General features: G+C 43.1%; 1 protein-coding gene, 1 long non-coding RNA gene and 1 pseudogene across 2 annotated transcripts; 2 read left to right on the top strand and 1 right to left on the bottom strand.

Moving 5' to 3' along the window:
• Positions 1–870: 870 nt before the first annotated feature.
• LOC139180997 (uncharacterized) lies at positions 871–17,115 on the bottom strand. The gene is made up of 3 exons (XR_011565158.1): positions 16,458–17,115; positions 6,098–6,253; positions 871–2,699 (listed from the first exon to the last, which is right to left on the bottom strand). It is a non-coding gene; the product is annotated as an uncharacterized lncRNA (long non-coding RNA).
• On the top strand, positions 4,218–5,191 carry LOC139181199 (melanoma-associated antigen B4-like). The gene has a single exon (XM_070784103.1). It carries the CDS (start codon positions 4,218–4,220, stop codon positions 5,130–5,132), a length of 915 nt encoding a protein of 304 aa, XP_070640204.1. The 3' UTR covers positions 5,133–5,191.
• On the top strand, positions 9,248–10,218 carry LOC139181197 (melanoma-associated antigen B5-like; annotated as a pseudogene).
• Positions 17,116–26,757: the final 9,642 nt, after the last annotated feature.

Below are 26,757 nucleotides of genomic sequence, written 5' to 3'. Positions count from 1 at the left end.
AGTTGGTTGGATGGCATCACTGATTGGATGGACATGAGTCTGAGCCAACTCCAAGAGTTTGTGAAGAATAGGGAGCCTGGCGTGCTACGGATCATGGGGTCACAGTCAGAGATGACTGAGCAACTGAACAAAAGCAACAACACAGAACTGCAAAACAACAAAAGTAAAATATATTGTAAGCAATGGACAATAGGTAATAACACCATATTGATATTAGTTGCTCAGTTTTAACAAATGAACTTGTGTCAGTTGAACCAATCCAAGATGTTAATTACAGAAGATGCTAAGTGGAGGAAGAGACTGGCTCTATAGAAAGAGAGTGGCACTATAGGACTCTGTACACTATCTGCTAAATTTTCTGTAATCCTAAATCTGTTCTTAAAAAAATACAGAGGCTCACAAGACAAGATGTTCACCACTCATTATGAAATAAATGCAAACCAAATCTACAATGATGCATCATCTCACACTTGCCAGAATGGCTATCATAAAAAAAATCTAGAAACAATCAGTGCTAAAGTGGCATGGAGAAAACAGAACCCTCTTGCACTTTGAGGGGGAATGTAAATTGATATAGCCACTATGGAGAACAGTATGGAGAGTCCTTTAAAAACTAGAAATAAAACTACCCAGTGAATCAGCAATCCCACTACTGGGCATACACACTGAGAAAGCCATGTGTGAAAAGATTCACAGACCGCACTGTTTATTGCAGCACTATTTACAATAGCTAGGATATGGAAGCATCCACCTCAACTTCCACTGCCAGTTGAATAGATACAGAAGTTGTGGTAGATATATACAATGGAATATTACTCAACCATAAAAGTAACAAATTTCAGTCAGTGGCAGTGAGGTGGATGCACCTAGAGTCTGTTTCACGGAGTGAAGTAAGTCAGAAAGAGAACAAAAAGTATTGTGTATTAACACATTCATATGGAATCTAGAAAATGGCAGTGATGAATCTATTTGCAGGGTAGGAACAGAGACACATGTAGAGAAAAGATGTGGACACAACAAGGGATGGAGAGAGAGGGACAAACTGAGAGTGGCTATGACATATATGCACTATCATGTATACAAGAGAGAGCTAGTGGGGAGGTGCTCTACAACAGAGGGAGCTCAGACTGCTGTTCCGTGATAACCTGGAGGACTGAGATGGGGGTGGCGTGAGGGACGCTCATGGAGGGAATATATGTATACTTAGAGCTGCTTCATACTGTTGTACAACAGAAACTAACACACTATAAAGCAATTCTCCTCCAATTAAAATTTTTCATAAACGCTCTACTGATTTAAATGTAGAAAAAATCTGGACAAGAACACATAGCCAGTACAGAGTTATATACAACAATGCCAAATGAATAAGTGACAGGAACAATGAAGAACAAAAGATAACTTGGGAAATTTTCCTCGAATTAAAAATCTGAGGAAACACACACAGAAAGTATTCAAACATATAAATAACTTCAGCTATCTCATATAAAATAGATCACCATAGCAAAACCAAGAGTCTGGCCTGGAAGAATCAACAATTACTTAGATCATGTAATAGAAAATCCATCACAAATAAAAGCAACCATACCAAAAAAGTTTACCTACAAAGAAACCTCAGAACAATGTATAGGATCCACATAGTGGCAACAAGAAGAATTTCCTGACAGCCTTAGGACAAAGAAGTCTCAAACAGAATAGTATGTTATGTGTATTCCTGAGGAGCACATATTGTAAGACTGTCAATGTTCCTTAACTCCTTTACATATCTACTCCAGTCAGACCAGCTGAGACCACAATCAAACATGGGCTGCTGTTTCCTGTACCCAGAATAAACCATGGAAAACTTATACAAGGAATAAAGACAACTATTAACAGCAGGCAAAACACAAAACTAAATAGTGCCTGAGGCAAAATAAGTCTCTAATGAACTTGACCCTATGAGTGTCAAGGTGAGGGAGTCCTAAGAGACTGACAAGGGCTGTGCAGGCTACAAGGGAAGAAGACAACAGGATCAGCTGGAAAAGGCTTTAAAGTTCAGCTCTTGATTCTTCCACTGTGCTCTGGGGCCATGAATCGCTACAGCCTCACTGAAGGAATCTGAGGTAGCATCTCACAGCTCCCATGCCAAGACCATGGGGAACAAATTTGAGTTGGACGTGGCAGCATGGCCCAGACGTCATGAAATAACCAGCACAAACTTTGTTAGTGGAAGACAACTGGCCCTTTAAAGTGATCACCTTAATAGACTATCATGCAGGGACTAAAAGAGAAAACTTAGTACCCCCAAAATTGTACCTAAGGACAGAAATTCACCTCAGAACTTTCGAGCAATGCCCCTGCAGTCGACTAAGAGCCTATAGTGAGAACCGTCAGGCTAAGGAGCCCCTTCACTTACTCTGCTGGGATGGTGTGGGGCATGGTGGGGGACAGGGGTGGGTTCATTCAGAAAGGGAAGGATTTCCAGGCCCTTTCAGCAGTCAGTATGAAGACCCTGAGTGAGATGTGAGGGGTTCCACACCACAGAAGGCAGTCTCCCATCCTTTCCTCTCAGCTCATCTTACCTGCAGCAGCCATTTCCTGGAAGCCTCAGGCAGAAGGGTCCAGACGAGATGTACGTGCACTTCTCACCAAGAGTCTCGGGACTTGATGTCTTCGATGGGAGGCCTTGACCTCAGGTCAGCAGATGGGACGTAGCCCACCACCTACAGGGGTCAAGGGAAGATATGGAGAGTGGACGGAGCATCACACAGCCCAGAAGATGGGGCCCGAAAGTGCCCTCACTGTCATTCTCAGGAGCTCCAAGAAGCCTGTTTGGACAGGCCAGAAACAATTCCTGCTGGGGTGCTGACGGAAGCTAGAGCCTGGGAGGGAGGGAGGCCCTAAGAGTCTGCTCAGTACAGGGAAGGTCTCATGATTCAACGATTCCAGGAAAAGTGCACATGCCAATCCTCCGGGAAGCTCCCCTGGAACCCCGCCTGCCCTGGCCCCGCCTCTGCTGTCCGCCTGGATCACAGAACCACATGACAGGAAGTGACGACCATGCACACACGCTGGGGCTTTGAAGCCATCTTTGAGAGCTGCTGCCGTCTTAGAGAACTGCCGTGTAGGGTGCCCAGATGGAGGACTCCCATGTCTCATCAGGTGTCCAAGTGTGAGGTGATGTAAGTTACAAGTGTGAACCCATGTCCGGCACGACCAAACCTTTCCCTCTGAAAAGAGGGGGCCGGACAACCCCCGGCCACCCTGCCCCTGCTCTCCCCTGGAAGATTCGGGCCTGCATCTTAAGCCCCAGGTCCATCCACTTCACCCAGGTGGTCTCCGATAGGACGGCTTCGGTCTTGGGCTGGTGGACTCCAGTTCTGCTCAGTAGAGGGAAAGCCCCGAGCCTGTAGCTAAAGGAGGGACCATCGGGGGGGACTGAGGGTCTCCACACCCCAGAATGGTGGCTACGCAAAACCTCCACCCCCCCCGCGACTTGGCCTCACAGCATCTGGGTAGGATCCGGGCAGCTCTAATAACTGGGGGTCAGCCTTCCTGTGATCTCGGATGTGGGACACTGAGGGAGGAGGGCACCTCGGTCGGAGGGGTTGGTAGCTGGTCAGTACAGGGAGGATGTCAGGGCTCAGGAGGAGCCAGGGTGAGGACCATCTTCCCGGACACACGGGTGAATCTGGACACTCCCCTGTGGTCAGTAGTTCCTACCGGCCAAACACAGGGAGGGGAGGCTGCGGTTGAGTGGGGAGGTTAGAGCTTGCGTACGGAAGGGCAGGTCCCGGGACCCTTAGGTGGGAGGCTGAGCGCTCCCTCCTCTCCATTTCCAGAGTCACAGGGAAGGTGGCAGCATCAGCTTCAGAGCAGAAGAGGAATCGGGGCGGGTGCTAGGGGGTCATTCCCCATTTTTCATCCTAACTCTGAATGTGACCTGAAAGGACATGCCTCCCCTGCTGGCCCCCACAGGTCCCCCTCTAACGCCCAGGCAGGGCTGTATGGCTGTGCCCCAGGGCTCACTCTCACTTCCTCCTCAGAGGTCTTAGGGGACACGCTGACTAGGCGAACAGGAGACTTGTGGGTCCTAGAGTAGTGGACTGAAGGCCCCTTATGAAGCAGACTTGGTTTAAACCAGGGACAACTCTCCCTGCGAAGGTGCTCACATTTCCTTACCCTTTTCCAGGTGCTCTTGTTGCCTGCCTTCCTAACTGCAGTCCCTGACCTGTATCATCATGCCTCGGAAGCACAAAAACAAGCATCATGCCCGTGGGAAATGCCACCAGGTCCAGGGGGACACTCAGGAGGCCCAGGCCAGTGATCCTGGAGCCCCAGGAGAGGAGTGCCCCTCCTCCCCCTCTTCTGTCCCTCAGGGTTCTCCTCCGAGCTCCCTTGCTGCTGGCGATTGCCAGGAGCTTCAGGGAGCCATGGCCCCTAGCTCTCCTGTTGCAGAGGCTTCCTGTGCAGGAACTGAGGAAGGTGCCCAGGGCCCCAAGAAGGAAAGTGCAGATGCTGCCCGGGAAGACCTGGTAACTCGGAGCATTCGCAAAGATCCTCTGATGAGGAAGGCCAGCATGGTGATGGATTTCCTGCTGGAGAGGTACACCAAGAAGGAGTCCATCACACAGAATGCCATGCTGAATGTCATTGGCAGGAAGTACGAGCAGCACTTCCCTGAGATCCCGAGCAGAGCCTCTGAGCGAGTGGAGCTGGTGTTTGGCCTGGAGCTGAAGGAAGTCGACTGCAGCAGGAACATCTACACCCTCGTCAACAAGTTCAGTCTTGGGGTTGAGGAAGGTTCAAGTGATGAGGAGGAGCTGCCCAAGTCTGGTCTCCTCATGGCGCTCCTGGGCATCATCTTTATGAAGGGTAATCGCGCCAGTGAGGAGGAGGTCTGGCATTTCCTCAATGTGTTGGGGATCCATGCTGGGAAGAAGCACTTAATCTTTGGGGAGCCCAGAAAGCTCATCACCAAAGATCTGGTGCAGAAGGGGTACCTCAACTACCACCAGGTGCCCAATAGTGATCCTCCGGGCTACGAGTTCCTGTGGGGCCCGAGAGCTTATGCTGAGACCACTAAGATGAAGGTGTTGGAAGTTCTGGCCAAGATCCAGGATACGGTCCCGAGTTCCTTCCCAGACCTCTTATGACGAGGCTCTGAGAGATCAGGTGGAGAGAGCAGGGCTGAGAGGCGTGGCCTGGGTTCCAACAGTGGCTGAAGCCAGTGCCCCTACCAGGGCCAAGTCCTACAGCTCTTCCCACATCTAGGGAGGGGTTAGGGCACTTTGTTCCCTTTGTGTTGGAAAAGAACACTCCACCTCTTAAATAGCGCAGGGTAGTAGGGGTGTGGGGAAGAAAACCCATATGTTCCTCACAGTTTTAAGTAGTAAGGGAGTTTAGGTGCAGGTTTAACAAAATATACATGTTTTCCTTTTATCCATATGAATAATATTTAGTCAAAAATAGATGGTTTAGGTAGGGAGGTAAAGGATTTTTTTATTTTTAAATTTCACTACTATTCGTAAGGTTTATCTTGCTTCAGAATCTAGGTTTATTAATGTCATGGATGTCATGTTTACTACTGTTAGGTTTAAGACTAAGAGCTCATTATATGTAAACAAGTTGAAAAGACTTCAGTATTTTCCTTATGGTCCAGAACAAGATAACATAACATTGGAATAGAATTTTACTTGGAAATGTGTAAGAATCCTAGAGATAAGTATTTGGGATCACAAAGCTTTCAGAGTAAATGCTGGTTTATTCTGTTTGTCTTCTTATCTGTCCTCTTTCTTTGTAAAAGTTAATAACATGGACTGAGATTTGTTTAGCTTATTCAAACTGTATGACACTTATATCATAATAAAAGAGAGTCTTTGCTCATTATTTCCTTTTTCTCCCAAATTCATTGACCATATTCTGATTAGAAGGATTTCTTGTAGTACTGGGTTGGTAAGAAAATGAAGCCCAAGCCACTGCCCATGGAATTTTGAGTCTAGCAGCAGGGACCATATAAGGAAGGTGGTGAGCTAACTCTAAGGAATAAACAAATCATAAATTTAAATGGCGGAGGTGTGGAAGAGGAGGTTCCAGATGAGAGCAAGGAAGGCGAAGTTACCTGATTAAGGTGGCATTGGGTCTTGGGAAAAGTCTAGTTCCTCGGTGGGAGGTCGTGTTCAGTCCAGATGCATGATGGGCTAGATGAAGCTGTGGGAGTGATGCCAGACACTCATATGATGGTTCTCAGAGGTGAGGCTGTAAACCTGGAATATATCTAAACCATATATTCACCATTATTTGGGGATATCCAAAATCCATAGGGAATGGAAGGGGCCCTGTGCACCTGAGCCAGGGCAAGTGAACACTCAAAATAGACATTTTCATCAAAAGCTGTCCAGAGTTTCTGAGAAATAAGGGTGATACCCATTGAAGCGAGATGCCAAGACGTCACTGGACTGTCTCTCTTTTTCTGGGATGGAAGCAACAGAACTTGCTCTGTTAAACAGGCAGTTTAATTAGGTTATGTTTAGTGTAATTTGGCAAACTTTAAGGGAGGGCTCAATTTTTGCTGTCAGTGGGATTAAATTGGGGGTGGTTTGGACACCTGAGAGGGAAGTTGCTGGTCCTTGAGACAAATGAACTTGTCCTTGCATCCATGTGGAGAAGATAACCCCAAACACCTATTAAAACAGGTGCTCAAATAGGGAAATACTGCTTAGTTTTACTTGCTGGAGAGCATTAGTGCTGATGTCGATTTGATTATTGTTTGGAGTTGCATATTCTCTAATATAGGCTGGAAATAAAATTATGTGATGGAATTTTGTTACCATTTGGGGTCAAAATCACATTTGTAATAACTGCCATTCATTCAAAGTACCAAAGCTTGCCTCATACTGTGCCAGGTGATTTACATACATCACACATGTCTGTCGTCCTACACTATAGACTCTTTCAAACACAATTTGCAGATAAAGAAGCTGGAATAAAGAAGCTGAAATTCAAAGCTCATAAATGATAGGAGCTGGACTGAACCCTGGCACTGAATTCCTCCAGAGCCCATACTGTGCCACTCCTCCAGGAGGAGGCTAACCTTGGGTCATTTCCTCTTTCTGAACATGAGTCCAAAAGGTATTTCACATGTGAAATAGCAGAATTTCATACCCCAAACACGGTTTTGGAATAAAAAGCCCCAGAAGTAAGTAACAAAAAATGAAAACAAAAGTGAAGTACGAATAAGGAAGGAGACAGCATTCAGTGACAATTTATCTACAAAGGAAATGTCAGTAAATGGCAGTAGATCAGGGATGCAGAAAATCATTTAATTCAGCCCCTTCCTTTCAGAGAATAAATCTGTTAAGAGTGAAGGTTCTACAAGAGGCTGTGTCTGGTCAGTGAAGAGAAGGAAGAGATCAGCGTGTTTTCTCTGATGGCACACCACCTATGCTGGGGCCCCCTCCCGGACTGCAGCTACCCTACCACTCCTGGGACTCAGCCCATTCTCTGTGAGATTTGTTGCAGGCAGACTAAGACTTTTCAAAGACGTGGCTTTTCCCAAGAAGGCTCTCATAGAAGAGACAGGACTTAAGGTAAAGACAGATGAATGAGGAACTGAAGTCACAGAGAGACTGGCCTGCGTCAGCTCTCAGAAGCCCAAGACAGGGCTGCCAGGCTGCGCATTCCCTCACTTCTTTTCAGGGCTTGCAAGGACATGGCCTTTGGTTTACATAGGTCATTTTAGGTTGGAAGAAAGAGGAAATCCAGACTCTCCCAGGAGTCAAGGTGAGGCACCTGAGTGACGGCATACCCCTACACTGAACACAGAGGGCCCCAAGAAACCTGAATCCTGATGTGGTCCCTGAAGGCACAGGTAGGAGTAGCCTCGTGTGGCATTCCCAGACTTTCCCTCTCTGGCACCACAGGGAGTGAGGACCTTAGTCAGAGGAGATCTCCCTTATGTAAACAGAGAAAGGAGCCCCAGATGCTGCCAGGAGTCCAGCTTTGGACTTACAAAACCCCTGACCTCAGAACTCAGGAAACCACACATAACTATGCCCTTCCTGGTGGCATCCCTGGAATACCTGCTCATTGTTGGCATTACATGCCCATTTCCTTCTATGATGTCACAAGAGGGATCAGGACATGGTCCAAGGGGTATAGCCTAGGGCCAGCAGTGGGATTATTTCCAGGTTTTCCAGAAACCAACTGAATACCCTGAAGACGAAGGGAACTGCACATCCCATAACCATATGATGCATCTCATCCTCTGCACCGCAGAAGACCAAGGACAGGTATGGAAGGATGAGGAGAATCTTACTTTCTCCTAGGGTTCTCACAGAGATGCTTGCCCTACTATAAGAAAGTATAGTAGTAGAAGGGGTGGACCTAAGTGGAAGGGAGGGTAGTATTTCAGGCCACACCAGAGGTCAAAGCAAGGACTGAGGGATCATCTACCAATGAAAAGAAGTGATAATCAAACCAGCCCTGTTCTTATAGCCCTTGAAAAACCAGGGCAGAGCTATCAACTCAAGTTCCATCAACATTTATTTACATCAGGTGTGTAGGAGGTGAACCCCTTAGTATGAAGGTGCAGATACTATTCCAAGAAAGGGGTGGGGACACCAGGCTCTATGGGGAACTAAAGGAAGCCCTCTTAATTCATGTTGAGGACTCCAAATGCAAGACAGAAAACTTCCCACTGAGCACTCAGCACTGGGTGATAACTACTAACTGGGGTGATAAGCTGAGGCCCTCTTCATTTCTCCGAAATCCCAGGGAAATTTGTAATGACAACTACAGGACAGCAGAGGGAATGGGTCCTAAGACTGGGCACTAGTTGGGTGGTGGTCTTGAATGTGAAATAACAGATGCCTCTGTGTAGGAGACTACAAGCCCCTTCTGTCACCCCAGTGTGCCTGAGGCAGGGGTAGCAGGATGAAGCCTAAAGATCACTCTAATTTCCTTCAATATGTTTCCCAAAGGACCGATAAGAGAATAGGAACCCTGCGGTTTTTCAGAACAGTGCCCTCAAGTAAAGCACAAATGTAGCTTTCCTGATAACCAAGGTGGTATTTCCGTGCTGCGTCTGCACACTCAACCTTCGTCTTCCTGTGAGCCCTTATCACCTGCCCTCCTACTCACACTTCTAATCATTGACCCCAGCACAGGCATCATGCCTCGGGGTCAGAATCATAAGCTCTGCATCCATGAGAAACACCACCAGGCCTGATATGAGCTCCAGAGTCACAAGAGAGTTCAGCCCACTGCAGTAATGGAAGAGTTTCCCTCTACCTCTTCTCTTTTAGAAGATAATTCACAGAGCTCATCAGCTACTGGGTCAAATAGCACTTCCCAGGGGTCTTTAGAGGCTCCATCTACTACCAGCACTTTTTCAACTACTTCTGACACAACATCTGATGTAGAAGATACCAGTCAAGATGAGGAAGATTCAGGTTCCTCCAATGTCTCATCTTCTACCAAGAACACCTACAGGGATACTCTGAACAGCATGACAAGTTTGTTGGAACAGTTCCTTCTGCATAAATATAAAATAAAGCAGCCCATCATGAAGAAGACATGCTGAAGATTATCCACCCAAGATACCATAAGCGATTTGTGGAGATTCTCAAAAGAGCCTCTGAACACATCGAGGCTGTCTTTGCAGTTGGCTTGAAGGAAGTTGATTCAACCATCCACTCCTATGACCTTGTCAGCAAACTGAACCTGCCCAACAATGGGAGAGTGTGGGATGGTAGGGGCTTACCTAAGACTGGTCTCTTGATGACAGTTCTGGGTGTGATCTTCATGAAGGGCAACTGTGCCGCTGAGGAAGACATCTGGAAATTCTTGAATATGATGCAAGTATATGCTGGGAGAAAACACTTCATCTACGGAGAGTCCAGAAAGCTCATCACCAAAGACTTTGTGATGATGAAGTACCTGGAGTACCACCAGGTTGCCAATGGCGATCCTCCACGTTACGAGTTCTTGTGGAGCCCACGAGCCCATGTTGAAACCAGCAAAATGAAAGTCTTGAAGTTTTTGGCAAAAGTCAATGATACTGTCCCCAGTGCCTTCTCATCACATTATGAAGAAGCTTTGCGAGATGAGGAGGAGAGAGGTCGAGCCACAGTTCCAGCCAGGCGTGGCACCACTGTCACTTCCAAGCATGTTCCACAGCCACGTCCAGCAGCTTCTCCCACCCCTACTGAAGACCAAGACTTTAAAAAATCATCCAGATAAAAAAATTTGACATCAAAATAGGGACTTCTGCTGAAATGGGAAGCAATCCCGCAATAATACTGCTGGGACAATGGAATGAAAAAATAAAATGAAAAAAATTTCAAAACATGATGAACCTTGATTGTTCTCCATCTTTTCTGTCTTCTGTTTTGTAAAATTAAATAATTTATGCCTTGATATGCTTCTTGAAAAATGCAGGAGGTATTAAACCTTAACAAATTAAGACCTCTTACTGTCTTCATTTATTTTTTCAGCATCTGCTCTTTGAAAGGCTCTATGTTAGTTCTGGTGAGGCTAAGATCAAAACCTAGCCAATGCCCAAACAACTTTAGAAACAAGGAGCTGCAATCACATAATCAAGATCTTAAGATAGCCTTTAGGAATGACAGGAAAGTAAAAAGACTATCCAGGAAGAAATCTCTACCTGGGCTAACATACTGATTTGTTAGGCTTTCCACAACAAAACCCCACAGAATGAGTGGCTCAAACAATGGAAATTTATTTTCTCAGAGTTCTAGAGGCTGCAAGTCCAAGATGAGGGCTGGTTTACCCTGAGGCCTCTCCCCTTGGCTGCCAGGTGGCCACCCTCTTCACTTGGCATTCCTATTGAAGGCATATATCCCTGGTGCCTCTTTTTGTGTCTCAATTTCTTCTTATAGTCACATTGGCTTATGGCCCACCCTAAGAGATCAGCACTGGAATTTCTTTGGAAGGAATGATGCTAAAGCTGAAACTCCAGTATTTTGGCCACCTCATGCAAAGAGTTGACTCATTGGAAAAGACTCTGATTCTGGGAGGGATTGGGAAGTCTATTTGAACATGAGCTGCTGTGACAATCGCTCTCATCTTGCATCAAGTCTTCTAGCTTCACGTTGCAGGACTTCAGGAAAATGGCAATGTTAGTTCTCAGTGATTCAAGTCAAAAGAATGGGAGAGTGAGTGGATTACGATGGCAGAGGTGTATCACACGGGGCTACCCATCTCCCCACAGACACATCAAATGGATGGGAGAAATTGGGAATTTTAGTAAGAAAGTTGCAGCTAGATACAGGTGGACACTAGAAAAATTCAGGATCCAACCCAGTTTGCAGGTAAATAATAAAACTTCATGAGAACAGAAAACCACTAGAACCTAATACCCACACATGTGTAGTACACTTTGTATTGAACCATTCTTTTCTGTCTATCATCTCTCTCATTTCTCCCGAAGACAGGAAAACTAAGACCTAATTTGTTTGCAAAAGAAGTCTAAATTGAATAAACTTGGCCTGATTATTTATCTAAGTACAGTAAGAATAACGATTTGCCATATAGGCGCTTTTAAATCTGCTTTGCTGAAATGGTTCATAAGGAGTCTCCAGAAGGAAATTTTAATAGCCTCTTGAGGCTAGGAAGCCACAGCAAAGACTTGTTGTCAAAATTAGAGATCTGGATGAATTCCTCTCTTCCTGAAGTCCCCAAAACATCCTAAAGTTCCTGTGCCTGCCAGAAGTGATCTTCCTTACTCACCTGGTAAGGCTGATGGGAATTCTGTCAGCAAGGTCCCAGGCTGTTTTTCCAACGGGTTTTTATGGCTCCCTATGGTTAACCTTGGTTTCCTCAAGTTATCTGGTCATATCCAAGTCTACCTGTGTCTGTCAAATATGACATTCCAGTCAAAGTCTCAGTAGTGTAATCACTGTTTCCACTTGTGTCCCGCTACAAGAACTGATTCTCACTGAACTTTTGAAAAATAACTATTTTCCTAAGAAAATAAGAACACTGCACTTTCTAATTTCTGGAGTGATATGGTAGGGAGAGAAAAATTAATGTTTCAATCCTAATGACAAAGGTACAATTTATCAAATTGCTGTGTTAAAAAATTTCCTTATGTCTAGAAAATGAAAGATTTTTAAAAGACAGTAATCTTTCCAAAAAATCAGGAAAATTATCATCATATTTGTAATTCATTAAGCCCCATGTTCCTAATTCTAATATTGCCAGAGTCCAGTTTTTGTACTGTTTCTGTCGATCCTCCCTTAAGTTTGTCGCTCATAGGGTCAATGATAATTTCAAGACGCCTGCAAGGTTTTGGTTAAAGCTTGTATAATTTGCCCAGGGAAATGTGTGCCTGGATCACACTTGATAAACCAAGCAGAGAACACATTTTCTCACACTTTCTTTGCCACTGTAAGGGAATCAGCAAGGGAAGGCTTCAACTAATTCAGAAAAAATAGGAATGACAAGAATATTTTGATGACTCATCTGTTCTGTTCAGTCTCTCGGTCGTGTCTGATTCTTTGAAACCCCATGGACTGCAGCACACCAGGCTTCCCCGTGCATCACCAATTCCCAGAGCTTGCTCAAACTCATGTCCATTGAGTAGGTGACGCCAACCAATCTTTTCATCCTCTGTTGTCCCCTTCTCTTCCTGCCTTCAATCTTTCCCAGCATCGGGCTCTTTTCCAATGAGTCAGTTCTTCACATTAGGTCGCCAAAATACTGGAGCTTCAGCCTCAGCATCAGTCCTTCCAATGAATATTGAGGAGTGATATGCTTTAGAATTGACTGGTTAGATCTCCTTGCAGTCCAAGGGACTCTCACGAATCTTGCCCAGGAGGAACAAGATGGCAAGAGGAGTTGCTGGATGTGGAATACATCTCTCTCCACGGATACATCAGGAATACATCTTCAGACACAGACGTGCATGCAGAATACCAGCTGAGAGTGGACAGGAGTACATGACCAGCAGAAAAGAATGTATAGACCCACGCAAAATTCAAGGTCAAGCCCTGAGCCTTTAGAGTGGGTCCACTGGCTCCAAGATCCTAGACTACCAGAGAACTAATCCTAGGATATCCAATAGTGAGAACTGATACAAAGGAAACCACTGGAATACAAGATCCAACATCACCAATCCACTGATAGCACCCTGTGCAAGAAGCCTCATCTAAACCGCAAAGAAAACAAAAATGCAAACCCGATCATAAGCAGACAGAATGACCACCTTACTCAGCCTTGCCCCTCAGAGGAAAAAGCAAGCAAACAAACAAAAACTAGGCACAAATCTCACCCTATAAGAAGCTTACACAAACCACTGGACCAACCTTGGAGGGCAGAAACAAAAAGCAAGAAGGAATTCAACCTTGAAGCCTGGGAAAAAGAGACCTCAAACATGATAATTAAAATTATAATAATAATAATGGAAAAGGCAGATAAATACTACACAAATAAAGGAACAAACCAAAAACACAGAAGTCCAAATCAATGAAAAGAAAACAGGCAAACTAACTGAAAATGAATTCATTGCTTAAGGGAATGCAGCGATACTGATACTTTGGAAACTGTCTGGCAAATTCTTTTAAGCTAAATATAGTCCTATCATATGATCTAGCAAATGAACATTAAGGTATTTACTCAAAAGAGCCAAAACCTTAAGCCCATCCAAAAACCTTCAACCAAATTTTAATAGCAGAATAAGTCATAGCTGCCAAAAACCGAAATCACCAAAGATGACCTTCAGTACACGAGTGGGTAAACAAACTCTGGTAGCTACATGGAATGCTATTCAGTCCTGGAAGAAAACATTTCAAACCATAACAAGTTATAGAGAAAATTCAATGTATATTGATTAGCAGAAGGAGCCAGTATAAAAAGCCTATATACTGTATGATTCCATCAATGTTACAGTCTGGAACATGCAAATCTTGAGAAATAGTAAAACGTTTAGTAGTTGTCAGGGGTTCCAAGTGAGGTTTTGAGGGATGGACAGGTGGAGCATGGGAGATCCATAGGGCATTCACACTCCTCTGCACGACACCGTGTTGGCTGAGTTGATACTATCATGCATCTGTCAAACACTAAAGAACTGCAAAACCCAAAAAGTAAAAAGTATTGCAAACAATGGACAATAGTTAATAATAACATATTGGCATTAGCTGATCAACTGTAAAAAACGAACTTGTATCCATTGAACCAATACAAGATGTTAATAATAGAAGATACCAAGTGGAGGAAGAGAGTGGCTGTATGGGACCTCTCTATTCTATCTGCTGAATTGTCTCCAATCCTAAATCTGTTCTTTTAAAAAAGAAAAACAGAGGGGCAACAAACTCATAACCACATGAAAAGAGGAGCTACATCCCTCATCATGAGAGAAATGAACATCAAAATTACAACGAGGTGGCACCTCATACAGGTCAGAATGGCCATCATCAAAAACTGTACAAGCAGTAAATGCTGGGGAGAGTTTAGAGAAAAGGTGGGAATGGAAATTGATATAGCCACTATGGAGAACACTGAGGAGATTCCTTTAAAACTAGAATTAAAACTACCATATGACCCAGCAATAGAAATACTGGGTATATACACTGAGAAAAGAATAATTGAAAAGGTACCTGTATCCAATGTTCATTGCAGCACTGGTTACAATAGACAAGACGTTGAAGCAAAGCAGACTTCAACTGACAGATGACAGGATAACGAAGTTGAGGTAGCCACATACAATGGAATATTAGCCATAAAAAAGGAACTAATTTAAGTCACTTGTAGTGAGGTGGATGCACCTAGAGCCTGTTTACAGAGCGAAGTAACTTAGAAACAGAAAAGTAATGTACATTAACGAATATACATGGAAAGTATGAATGGTACTCACGAACCTATTTGAAGGGCAGGAATAGTGGCACAGATGTGGACAATGAACCTGTGGACACAGCAAGGGAAGGTGTGCGTAGGACGAATTGAGAGCGAGCCACTGACTAATATAGAGTCCCATGTGTACAAAAGACAACTGGTGGGAAATTGCTAAATAGTACAGGGAGCTCAGCCTGGTGCTGTGTGACAGCCTAGAGGGGTGAGATGAGCGGATGGGAGGAAGTCTCATCAGACAGGAGGAATATGTATACATAGAGCTCATTTATCCTGTTGTATAGCAGAAACAACACAACATTATAAAGCAAGGATCTGTTGATTAAAAAAACCTTTTAAAAGTCTAATAATTTAAAAACTAGAAAAAAATATGCATAAGAACACATAGCCAGTACAGAGTTACATGCAACCAATGCAAAATGAATAAAAGTCAGCAATAATGAAAAACAAAATATCACAGTAAGAATTTGATGCTCAAATTAAAATTCTTAGGAAATAGGCACAGAAAATATTGACATATAACTAGCTTCAGAAATCTGGCATAAAATGATCAACATGGCAAATTCAAGAGACTGGTCTGGAAGAATCAACAATACTCAAACCATGTAATAGAAAACACACCATAAACAAAAGCAACAATATGAAAAATGTAGTTACAAAGAAACCTTAGAAAAATGTATGCAGTCTACACGAAGGCAACAAGAAGAATTTCCTGAGCGTCTAAGGAAAAAGAAGTCTCAAACAGAATAGTATGTTATGTGTATTCATGAGGACATATTGTAAGACTGTCGATTTTCCTTAAATCCTTTACAGATTGAGTACCACATCCAGAGTAGCTGAGACCTCAGTCACACCTGGGCAGCTGTTTCCTGTATCCAGAACAAACCATGGAAAACTTATACAAGGAATAAAGACAACTACTAACAAAAGCAAGAACACAAAACTAAATAATCCCTGAGGAACAATAAGTCTCCCTTGAACTTAACCCTGTGAGTGCCCAGATCAGGGAGTACTCTGAGGCTGACACAGGTGTGCAGGCCACAAAGGAAACAGACAACAGGATCAATTGGAAAAGGCTTTAAACTGGAGCAGTGGATTCTTCCACTGGGCCGTGGGACCATGAAATTCTACTGCTTTACTGAAGGAACCTGAGGCAGCATCTCAGAGCCCCATGCCAAGATCATGGGGCACCAAATTTTGGGATGGACATGGCAGTATGACCCAGAGCTCATGCAATAACCAGCACAAACTTTGATAGTGGATGAAAACTGGCCCTTGTAAATAATCAGCTTAAGAGACTGTCACACATGGACTAAAAGAGAAAAGCTTGTATCACAGTAATTGTACAAAAGGACAGAAATTCATCTCAGAACTTTCAAGCAATGCCCCTGCAGTCGACTAAGAACCCACAGTGAGAACAGTCAGGCTGAGGAGCCCCTTCACTTTCTCTGCTGGGATTGTGTGGAGAATGGTTGGGGACAGGGGTGGTTTTATACCAGAAAGGGAAGGGTTTCCAGGCTCTGCCTGCAGTCAATATGAAGATCCTGAGTGAGATGTGAGGGGTTCCACACCACAGAAGGCATTCTCCCATCCTTCCCTGTTGCTTCTCTTACCTGCAGCGGCCAGTTCCAGGAAGCCTTAGGCAGAAGTGTCCAGATGAGATGCAGGTGCACTTCTCACCAGGAGTCTGGGGATTTGACATCTTCCAGGTGAGGTCTTGCCCTCAGGTCAGCAGATGGTACGTAATGCAGCATTACAGTCGGAGGAAGACAGGGATAGATGACAGAGAGTGTTGGGAAGTGTAGTGCAAAATAGCCGTAAAGGAGAAAGTCCTTGTGAAAATGGCGAAGGGCCAGAAGTACTCGGCTTTGCACTGCGGACAGAAAAACATCTCCTGCCTTTGGTTATGCTCGGTGCCAAGAGTTAATAATAAATAGGGATGTTACTTGTGAGAGCGGGTTATGGGATAAGCCCATGAGTCATTTAGAGCGCGCTGTCCTTGAAATGTTTTTACTGATTATGTGTTAACTCCGTATGTGCTCTGCTGGCCGTATACTTTAAGCTCTTTGTTCCCACTTCTATAAAAAAGCTTGACTGCACAAATAAGCTTGTCAGTCCTTGCAAGAGACTGTCCGAATGTCATTCAGGTTCGTCGCTTCCAAGTCCCAGGGAGAAAATCCCCAACAGAGAGGATCACTCAGCACACAAGAAGGAGCCCCAGAGTGTCCTCACTGTCTGTCTGAGCAGCTCCAGGAAAGCTTTCAGGCTCGGGCTCCCAAATTCTTCCTGCTTGGTTTACTGAGAGAAGTGAGAAGCAAGGCGTGAGGCCAGTTGACTGAGATCAGCAGGGACATCCCAGGACCCACTATGAGTCGAAGAAGGGACCTCATCTCCCTTCTTGACAGAAACTCCCCTGGAACCCCGCCTACCCAGGCCCCACCCCTGTTGTCCTCCTGGAGCCCAGATGTGCATGATAGGAAGTGTCGGCCCCCTATCCATGCTGGGTACCATGCCATCTTTGAGAGAACTGCTATCTTTGAGAGCTGCTGTAGCTGTGACCAGAGGGAGGAGTCCGAGGGCTCATCAGGGGTCCAAGTCGGAGGTGACATGAGTTACAAGTGCTCTGGATAGTTACAAAGATATGCCCTGGCACTCCCAACACCTTTTCCATCTGTAAAGAGGGGACTTCCCAGCCCCTTCGCAACCTCGCACCTGCTCTACACCTGGAGGCTTGAACCTGGCTCTTAGGTGCAATGTCCATCAGCTATGCACGTGGGTTCTCGGGACATAACCTGGGTCGAGGGGTGGTGGATCTGGGTGTGGGATTGCTGGACCCTGGCTCTGTTCAGTAGAGGGAAGTCTGGGATTCTGTGGAGTGAAGGAGGGACCCGCGGGGGGACTGAGTCTCTCCACACCCCCGATTGGTGACCATGCCTAAACCCGTACCCAGCGTGACTTGGCCGGAGAACAACTGGTCAGCTTCTGGGCGGTTCTAAAGGCTGAGGGGCTCCCTGATTGTGATCACCGACAGGAGACACTAGGGGAAGAGGGGACCTCATTCCAAAGGGCTGGCAGCCGGTCAGCAGAGGGAGGATGTCAGGGCTCGGGAGGAGTCAGGGTAATGACCATCCTCCACATCACACGGCCGACTCAGGACCCTCCCCTGTGGCCGGCACTTACTGCCAAGCATGGGAAGGGGGGCTTCAGTCTGAGAGGGGAAGTTAGAGCTTAGTTTTGAAGGGGGACCCTGCAGGCAGCAGACCATCAGGTCACGTGACCCTTCGTCAGGGGCTGAGCACTCCCTCCTCTCCTCCTCCCGGGTGACAGGGAAGGTATCAGTGTCAACTTCAGCGTAGGAGAGGGAACAGGGTCGGGGGGAGGGGTTGGATATGGGGGTCTTGCCCCAATTTTCATCCTGACTCTGAATGTGAACTCAGAGAAACTGCCTCCCCTGCCAGCCCCCACAGCACCCCCTCTAACACCCAGGCAGGGGTGTCTGGCTGGGTCCCAGGGCTCACTCTCACTTCCAGTTCAGCGGTCTCAGGGGACAGGCTCACCAGGAAAACAGGAGCCCTGTATGTTCCAGAGCTGTGGTCTCAAGGACCCTGCAGAAGCGCCCTTGGTTAAACCCGTGGAGGACTCTCCCCACTGAAGGTGCTCACAATATCTCCTTACCCTTCTTCCAGGTGCCATCCTTACCTGCTTTCCTGCCAGAATTCTGGCCTGCTGTTCCTGATCTGTATCATTATGCCTCGAAGGCACAACAATAAGTACCATGCCCACGGCAAATGCCACCAGGTCCAGGAGGACACTCAGGGGGCCCAGAACAGTGCTGCTGCAGCCCCAGGAAAAGAGTGCCCTTCCTCCCCCTCATCTGTCCCTCAGGGTTCTCCCCCAAGCTCCCCTGCTGCTGGCGATCACCAGGAGCTTCAGGGAGCCATGGCTGCTAGCTCTCCTAATGCAGGACCTTCCTGCACAGTATGTGATGAAGGAGCCCAGGACGCAGAGGAGGAAAGTGCAGGTGGCTCCCAGGCAGCCCCTGCCACTCAGAGCACATGCAAAGATCCTCTGGCCAGGAAGGCTAGCACGCTGGTGGAGTTCCTGCAGGACAAGTACACCAAGAAGGAGACCATCACTCAGAACGCCCTGCTGAAGGTCGTGAGCAGGAAGTACAGGCAGCCCTTGCCCGAGACCCTCAGGAGAGCCTCTGAGCACGTGGAGCTGGTGTTTGGCCTGGAGCTGAAGGAAGATCATCTCACATGCTAGCAAAGTGATCCTCAAAAATCTCCAAGCCAGGCTTCAACAATACAAGAACCGTGGACTTTCAGATGTTCAAGCTGGATTTAGAAAAGGCAGAGGCACCAGACATCAAATTGCCCACATCTATTGGATCATCGAAAAAGCAAGAGAGTTCTAGAAAAACATCTACTTCTGCTTTATTGACTACACCAAAGCCTTTGACTGTGTGGATCACAACAAACTGTGGAAAATTCTTAAAGAGATGGGAATACCAGACGACCTTACATGCCTCCTGAGAAATCAGTGTGCAGGTGAAAAAGCATCAGTTAGAACTGGACATGGAACAACAAACTTGTTCCAAATCGGGAAAGCAGTATGTCAAGGCTGTATATTGCCACCCTACTTATTTAACTTATATGCAGAGTACATCATGTGAAATGCCGGGCTTGATGAAGCACAAGCTGGAATCAAGAGTGCCAGGAGAAATATCAATAACCTCAAATACGCAGATGATACCACCCTTATGGCAGAAAATGAAGAAGAACTGAAGAGCCCCTTGATGAAAGTGAAAGAGGAGAATGAAAAAGTTTTCTTGAAACTCAACATTCAGAAAACTAAGATCATGGCATCTGGTCCCATCACTTCATGGCAAATAGATGGGGAAACTATGGAAACAGTAAGAGACTTTATATTTTTGGGCTCCAAAATCACTAGACATGGTGACTGCAGCCATGAAATTAAAAGACACTTGCTCCTTGGAAGAAAAGCTATGACCAAGCTAGACAGCATATTAAAATGCAGAGACATTACTTTGCCTTCAACGGTCCATCTCGTCAAAGCTATGGTTTTCCCAGTAGTCGTGTATGGATGTGTGAGTTGGACTATAAAGAAAGGTGAGCACCAAAGAATTGATGCTTTTGAACTGTGGTGCTGGAGAAGACTCTTGAGAGTCCCTTGAACTGCAAGGACATAAAACCAGTCTATCCTTTAGGAAATCAGTCCTGAATATTCATTGGAAGGACTGATGCTGAAGCTAAAACTCCAATACTTTGGCCACCTGATGCGAAGAACTGACTCATTGGAAAAGACCCTGATGCTGGGAAAGATTGAAGGCAGGAGGAGAAGGGGATGACAGAGGATGAGATGGTTGGATGGCATCACTGACTTGATGGACATGAGTTTGAGCAAGATCCAGGAGTTGGTAAAGGACACAGAAGCCTGGCGTGCTGCAGTCCAAAGAGTCGCAAAGAGTTGGACACAATTGAGTGACTGAACTGAAAGCCTTTGACTGTGGGGATCACAACAAACTGTGGAAAATTCTAAAAGAGACAGGAATACTAGAGCACCATACCTGTTGCCAAATTAACATGTATGAAGTTTAAGAAGTAACAGAACAGCACATGGAACAGTGGTCTGGTTCAAAAGTGGGAAAGGTGTATATCAAAGCTGTATATTGTCACCCTGCTTATTCAACGTCTATGCAGATTATATAATGCAAAATGCTGGCCTAATAAATCACAAGCTGGAATCAACATTGTTGTAAGAAATATGAACAACCTCAGATATGTAGATGATACCTCTCTAAAGGAAGAAATCAAAGAGGAACTAAAGAACATTTTGATGAGTTTGAAAGAAGACAGTGAAAAATGCCTGCTTCACAGTCAACACCCAAAAAACTAAGATCATGGCATCTGTTCTTATCATCTCATGTAAAATACATGCGGAAAAGTGGAAACAGTGGCAGGCTTTATTTTCTTGGGCCCCGGTATCTTTGTGGATACTGACTTCAGGCATGAAACTAAAAGATGCTGGCTCCTTCAAAGGAAAGCTATGTGAAACTTAGCATATTTAAAACAGAAATATCAATTTGTCAAAAAAGGTACCTATCGTCTAACCTATGACTTTTCCAAGTAGTCATGAACAAATGTGAGAGCTGGGCCATAAGGAAGACTGAGTGCTGAAGAATTAATGCTTTCAAACTCTAGTACAGGAGAAGACTCTTGAAAGTCCCTTGGATAGCAAGAAGATCAAACCAGTCAATGTTAAAGGAAATCACCCTGAATATTCAGTGGAAGGACTCATGCTGAAGCTGAGCTCCAATACTCTGTCAATCTGATGCTGTGAAAGATTGAGTGCAGGCAAACAGGGCAACAGAGGATGGGATGGTTGGATGGCTTCACCAACTGAATGGATGTGAGTCTGAGCAAACTTTAAGAGAGAGTGAAGGACAGGGAAGTCTGGCATGCTGTAGTCCATGGGATCACTAAGAGTCAGACAGGAGTTAGCAACTGAAGAAAAGCAACAGAGAAATTGAAATGTCAGGCACCTCCAGTAATGGCAAACAGTAAACACAGTGTGAACACACACACCCATACAAACACACAAACACAACATACCTGTTACTGAGATAAATATAAACTCTCATGCTAAAAGCCCACTTAAATCAGTTCATATTATCCAATAACTTATGTTCAGCCTTCAACCAAAAATTGTAAACTATGTTAAAAAGCAGGAATGTCTAGTCTGATGAAACAATGAAAGAAATTAATCACACTCAGATATAGGATACCATTTTCAATATCAGATTAGGATTTTAGAATAGCCATAATTCATATAGCTTATACCATCCCTCGTTGCTCAGCAGTAAAAAATCCACCTGCCAATGCAGGAGACGCAGGTTTGATCCCTGGGTGGGGAAGATACCCTGGAAAAGGTAATGGCAACTCACTCCTGTATTCTTGGCTGGGAAATCCCATGGAGAGAAGAACCTGGTGGGCTATAGTGCCTGCGGTCACAAAAGTGTCAACCAAATAATAATTTTAAAGAACAGTAATCAAGGATTGTGGAAGAATTACAAGGAACAAGGAATGTATACAACTAGAGGAGCCTGGTGGGCCACAGTGCATGGCATCACAAAAGCCTCAAAAAAGACTTAGCAACCAAAAAACAATGCAGAATGGGAATAATATAAGAAGCAATAGAGAAAGAAGCAGAATATATAAATTAATAATGACTGAGAATTTCCCCAAATTAATGAGAGCCAGTAAACCCCTGATTTAGAAAACTCAGAGAACATGAAGCAGGACAAACAGAAAAAATAAAATAAAATCTACACCTAAGCATATCATACCCAAACTGCAGAAAACCATGAAAAAGAGAATTCTTGAGAAATAGTAGAGAAAAAAAAAAAAAAAAACTAGAGAGGAAAAAGAGTAACAATTACCTAAGGTTTTTCTTCAGAAAGGGCTTCCCTGGTAGCACAGTTGCTAAAGAAACTGCCTGCCATGCAGGAGACCTGGGTTTAATCCCTGGGTAAGGAAGATCCCCTGGAGAAGGAAATGGCAAACCACTCCAGTATTCTTGCTTGGAATATCCCATGGACAGAGGAGCCTGGCAGGCTACAGTCCATGGGTCACAAGAGTCAGACATGACTTAGCTACTAAACCACCACGACCATTTCTTCAGAAACCATGCTATCATGAAAAGACTAGAGTTAACTTTTTAAATCATTGAAAGAGAGAGAGGAAAAAAAAAAAAAGAAAAGAAACACTAAAACCAACCTAGAATTCTGTAACCAGGGGAAAAACAAATCCTTCAATGGTAATGAGAAACAGATCCTTAAATGAACAAACAAAAACTGATGGAAAGTTGTCACCAGTAGATCTACTCTGCAAGAATTGCTGAAACAAATTCGTCTGGGAAAAGGAAAATGATACAGGTCACAAACTTTGCCTACACAAGGAATGTAACAGAGTTAGAGAAAAAATAAATGAAGATCTCATAAAGCTTTTTATTATGTTCAGTTGAGCAAAAACATAGCTGTTTTTCCAAAATAATAATATAACTACAATATATCCAGTGATTATATATTCTGAATAAAAGGAATAAATGGCAGAAATGATACAAAGGACAGAAGAGGAAGAACTAGGAATATCTGCTACGAGATACATGGACCAACCTTCAGGCAGGATTGTGTTACTCTAAGAGGATTTGAATAAGTTGCAATTGTATGATGCAAACTCTACAGAAACCATTAAAAAATGTTAAGAAGTATAACTGACATGCTAAAAAGAACAGAAAACAAAATACAGTTAAATCCTGATTTAAAACTAGAGAATGCAGAGAAAGAATATTTTAAAAGGAACAAAATATAAGTTCAATAAATAGAAAACGGTTACAAATACTGTTAATCCAATACTATGCATAATCACTTTTCATGCTAATAGTCTAAACATACCAACTAAAAGGAAGATATTGATGAAAAGAATTGAAGTAACAAAAATATAACTAACCTTATGCTGTGTATAAGAAATCCACTGTAAATTTGAAGATAAAATAGATTAAAAATAATGTGATGGAGAAAACTATACCATGTTAATATGAGTGGGAAAAAAAAGGTGGACTACCTAAATTTACTTAAAAGAAAGCAGTATTTAGAACAAGAAAGTCAGGAGTAAAGATAGGCATTATGTAATGATTAAGTGGTCAATTCTCAAAGAAATCATAACAACCCTCAATGTGTTTGGACCAAAAAAACTGTGTTAAAATACACAAGGCAAATATTGATGATGCAGAAATACTCTTACACCTAGAGATGTCAACATATGTCTTTTAGGAATTGTCAGACTCAGTAGGCAGAAAATCAGTAAGGTGTAGTTGAACTAGATCTAAATGACATTTATAGAATACTTAACAACAGCAGAAAACACACTGTTTTCAAATTCACATGGAACATACTGCAAGGCAGATCACATTCTATGCCATAAAACTCACTTTATCAAACTTAAAAGAATAGAAATAATATAAAGAGTGCTCTCACACTGGGATCAAAATAAACTAGAAGTTGACAACAAAATGATAGCAGTAACATTGAGAGTATCTGGAGATTAAAAAATATACTTCTAAATAACATGTGGGCCAAAGAGAAAATCTAATAATAAGTCTTGAAGTATTTTCAACTAACTGAAAACAAAATTACAATTTATCAGAAGTTGTGGGATATAGTAAAATCTGTAAAGAGCTATATATGGCATTGAATGCCTATATTAGAAAAACCTAAAATTAATACTTTACCCTTCCATCTAAGTAAACTTGTGAAAGGAAAAAGAGGAAAAAGAAATAAAGCAGAAATTAATGACACTGGAAAAAAGAAGACTAGAGAAAAACAACAAAACCAGAAGCTGTAACTCTAAAGAAAAAAAAAAAAAAAAACGATAAAAGTCTCAGCACCCTAATCAAGAAAAAGAAGAGAAAACACAAATTAAATTATGAATAGTAGAAATGAAAGAAGAGTCATGATGACTGATATGATGGACATTAAAAGGATAATAAATGAATATCATAAACTTTGTACCTTCAAATATAAAAGTTAAATTAAGAAATTGCTTGAGGATATAACTAACCAAAATTTTGAAAGGAAAAATACATAGTTTGAATAGGTCTGCCTCTATTAAAGAAATTTAATCTATAAGTAATAAGCTTCCAATAAAGACAGCAACAAGCCCAGATGATTCCACTGATGAAATATAACAAAAATTTAAAGAAGAGATGATAACAGTTCTCTACAATCTATTTCACAGAATAGAAGCAAAGGGAACACTTCTTCATTCTTTCCATGAGGCCACCATTACATTTTAATTTCAAAACCAGAAAAAGAAATTAATAGAAAAAAAAATTCACACAAAGATTGTATTCAGAGAATGAAAAGCTAAGTCACAAACTGGGAAGAAAGAATTGTAGGACACATATCTGAAAATAAATATGTAGCAAAAACATACGAAGAACACTTACAACTCAACAATAAGAAAACAAGGAAGTCAATGTAAAAATGCTTAAAAGTGCTGAATAGACCTCTCACTGAAGAATATAAACAGATGGTAAAGAGTATATGAAAAGATGATCTACATCATATGTCTTCAGGGAATTTCAGATCAAAACAACAATATAAAAACAACTAATAATAGGGCTAATGCAAAAAAAAAAAAAAAAAAAAAACACCTCACAATATCAAATATGGCAAAAATGTGGACAAATAGGAACTCTCATTGCTAAAGGGAATGCAGTGATACAAATACTTTGGAAACTGTCTGGTAATTTATTTTAAGCTAAACATAGTCTTATCACATGATCTAGCAAATGAACGCTAGGGTATTTACTCAAAAGTGTCAAAACCTTATGCCCATCCAAACACCTTCAAACAAATTTTAATAGCAGACTAATTCATGGTTGCCAAAAACTAAAAATCACCAAAGATGACCTTCAGCAGATGAGTGGGTAAAGAAACTATGGTACTCTACATGATGGAAAGCTATTCAGCCCTGAAAAAAAAGTTTCAAACCATAAACATATATAGAGAAACTTCAACATATATTGATTAGCAGAAAGAGCCAGTATAAAAAGCTGACATACTGTATGATGCCATCAATATTATATTCTGGAAAATGCAAACCTTTAAAAGAGTAAAAAGTTCAGTAGTTGTCAGTAGTTCCAAGTGAGGTTTTGAGGGATGGACAGGTGGAGCATGGGAGATCCATGGGGGATTCAAACTCCTCTGCAGGACACCGTGTTGGCTGAGTACAAAATATGCATTTGTCGAACACTAAAGAACTGTAAAACACATAAAGTAAAATACATTGTAAACAGTGGACAATAGTTAATAATAAGGTATTGATATTCGTAGATCAATTGTGACAAATGAACTCCTATCCATTGAACCAATACAAGATATTAATAACAGACGATACCAAGTGGAGGAAGAGTGGCTGGATGGGAATTGTCTATACTATCTGCTGAAGTTTTTCTAATCCTCAGTGTGTTCTTTTAAAAAAAGAAAATAAAATGGGTCAACAACCACATGGAAAGATGCACAACACTCATCATGAGAGAAATGCAAATCAAACTTACACTAAGGTGTCATCTCATAATGGTCAGAATGGCCATCATCAAAAATTGTACAAGCAGTAAATGCTACTGAGAGCTTAGAGAAAAGGGAACTGTCTTCCACTGTTGGCAGAAATGGAAACTGATATAGCCAAAATGCAGAACAGTAGGGAGATTCCTTTAAAAACTAGGATTAAAGCTATCATATAACCCAGCAATAGAAATACTGTGCATATACACTGAGAAATGAATAACTGTAAAGACACCTGTATCCAAAGTTCATTGCAGCACTATTTACAATAGCCAGGACATGGAAACAACCTAGATTTCAACTGAGAGATGAATGGATAAAGAAGTTGTGGTAGATGTATACAACTGAATATTAGCCATAAAAAGGAATGAATTTAAGTTACTTGTAGTGAGGTGGATGCACCTAGAGCCTGTTACACAGAGTGAAGTAAGTCAGAAAAAGAAAAAGAGTATATATTCATGCATAAACATGGAATATAGAAAATGGTACTTGTGAACCTATTTGCAGGGCAGGAATAGAGACACAGATGTAGAGAATGGTTATGTGGATGCAGCAAGGGAAGGAGAGGTGGAATGAATTGAGAGTGGCACTGACAAATATAGAGTACCATGTGTACCACAGATAGCAAGTGCAAAATTGTATATAATACAGGGAGCTCAGCCTGGTGCTGTGTGACAGTGTAGAGGGGAGAGATGAGTGGGTGGGAGAAAGGCTCATGAGGCAGAAGATCTATGTATACCTATAGCTGATTCATTCTGTTGTAA

Source organism: Bos indicus, chromosome X (assembly GCF_029378745.1).
Source record: "Bos indicus isolate NIAB-ARS_2022 breed Sahiwal x Tharparkar chromosome X, NIAB-ARS_B.indTharparkar_mat_pri_1.0, whole genome shotgun sequence".
NCBI lineage: Eukaryota > Metazoa > Chordata > Mammalia > Artiodactyla > Bovidae > Bos > Bos indicus.
This window is presented reverse-complemented; position numbering and strand designations above follow the sequence as displayed.

Coding starts and splice junctions, on each gene's coding strand:
- LOC139181199 (XM_070784103.1), top strand. CDS start 4,218: ATGCCTCGGAAGCACAAAAACAAGCATCATGCCCGTGGGAAATGCCAC.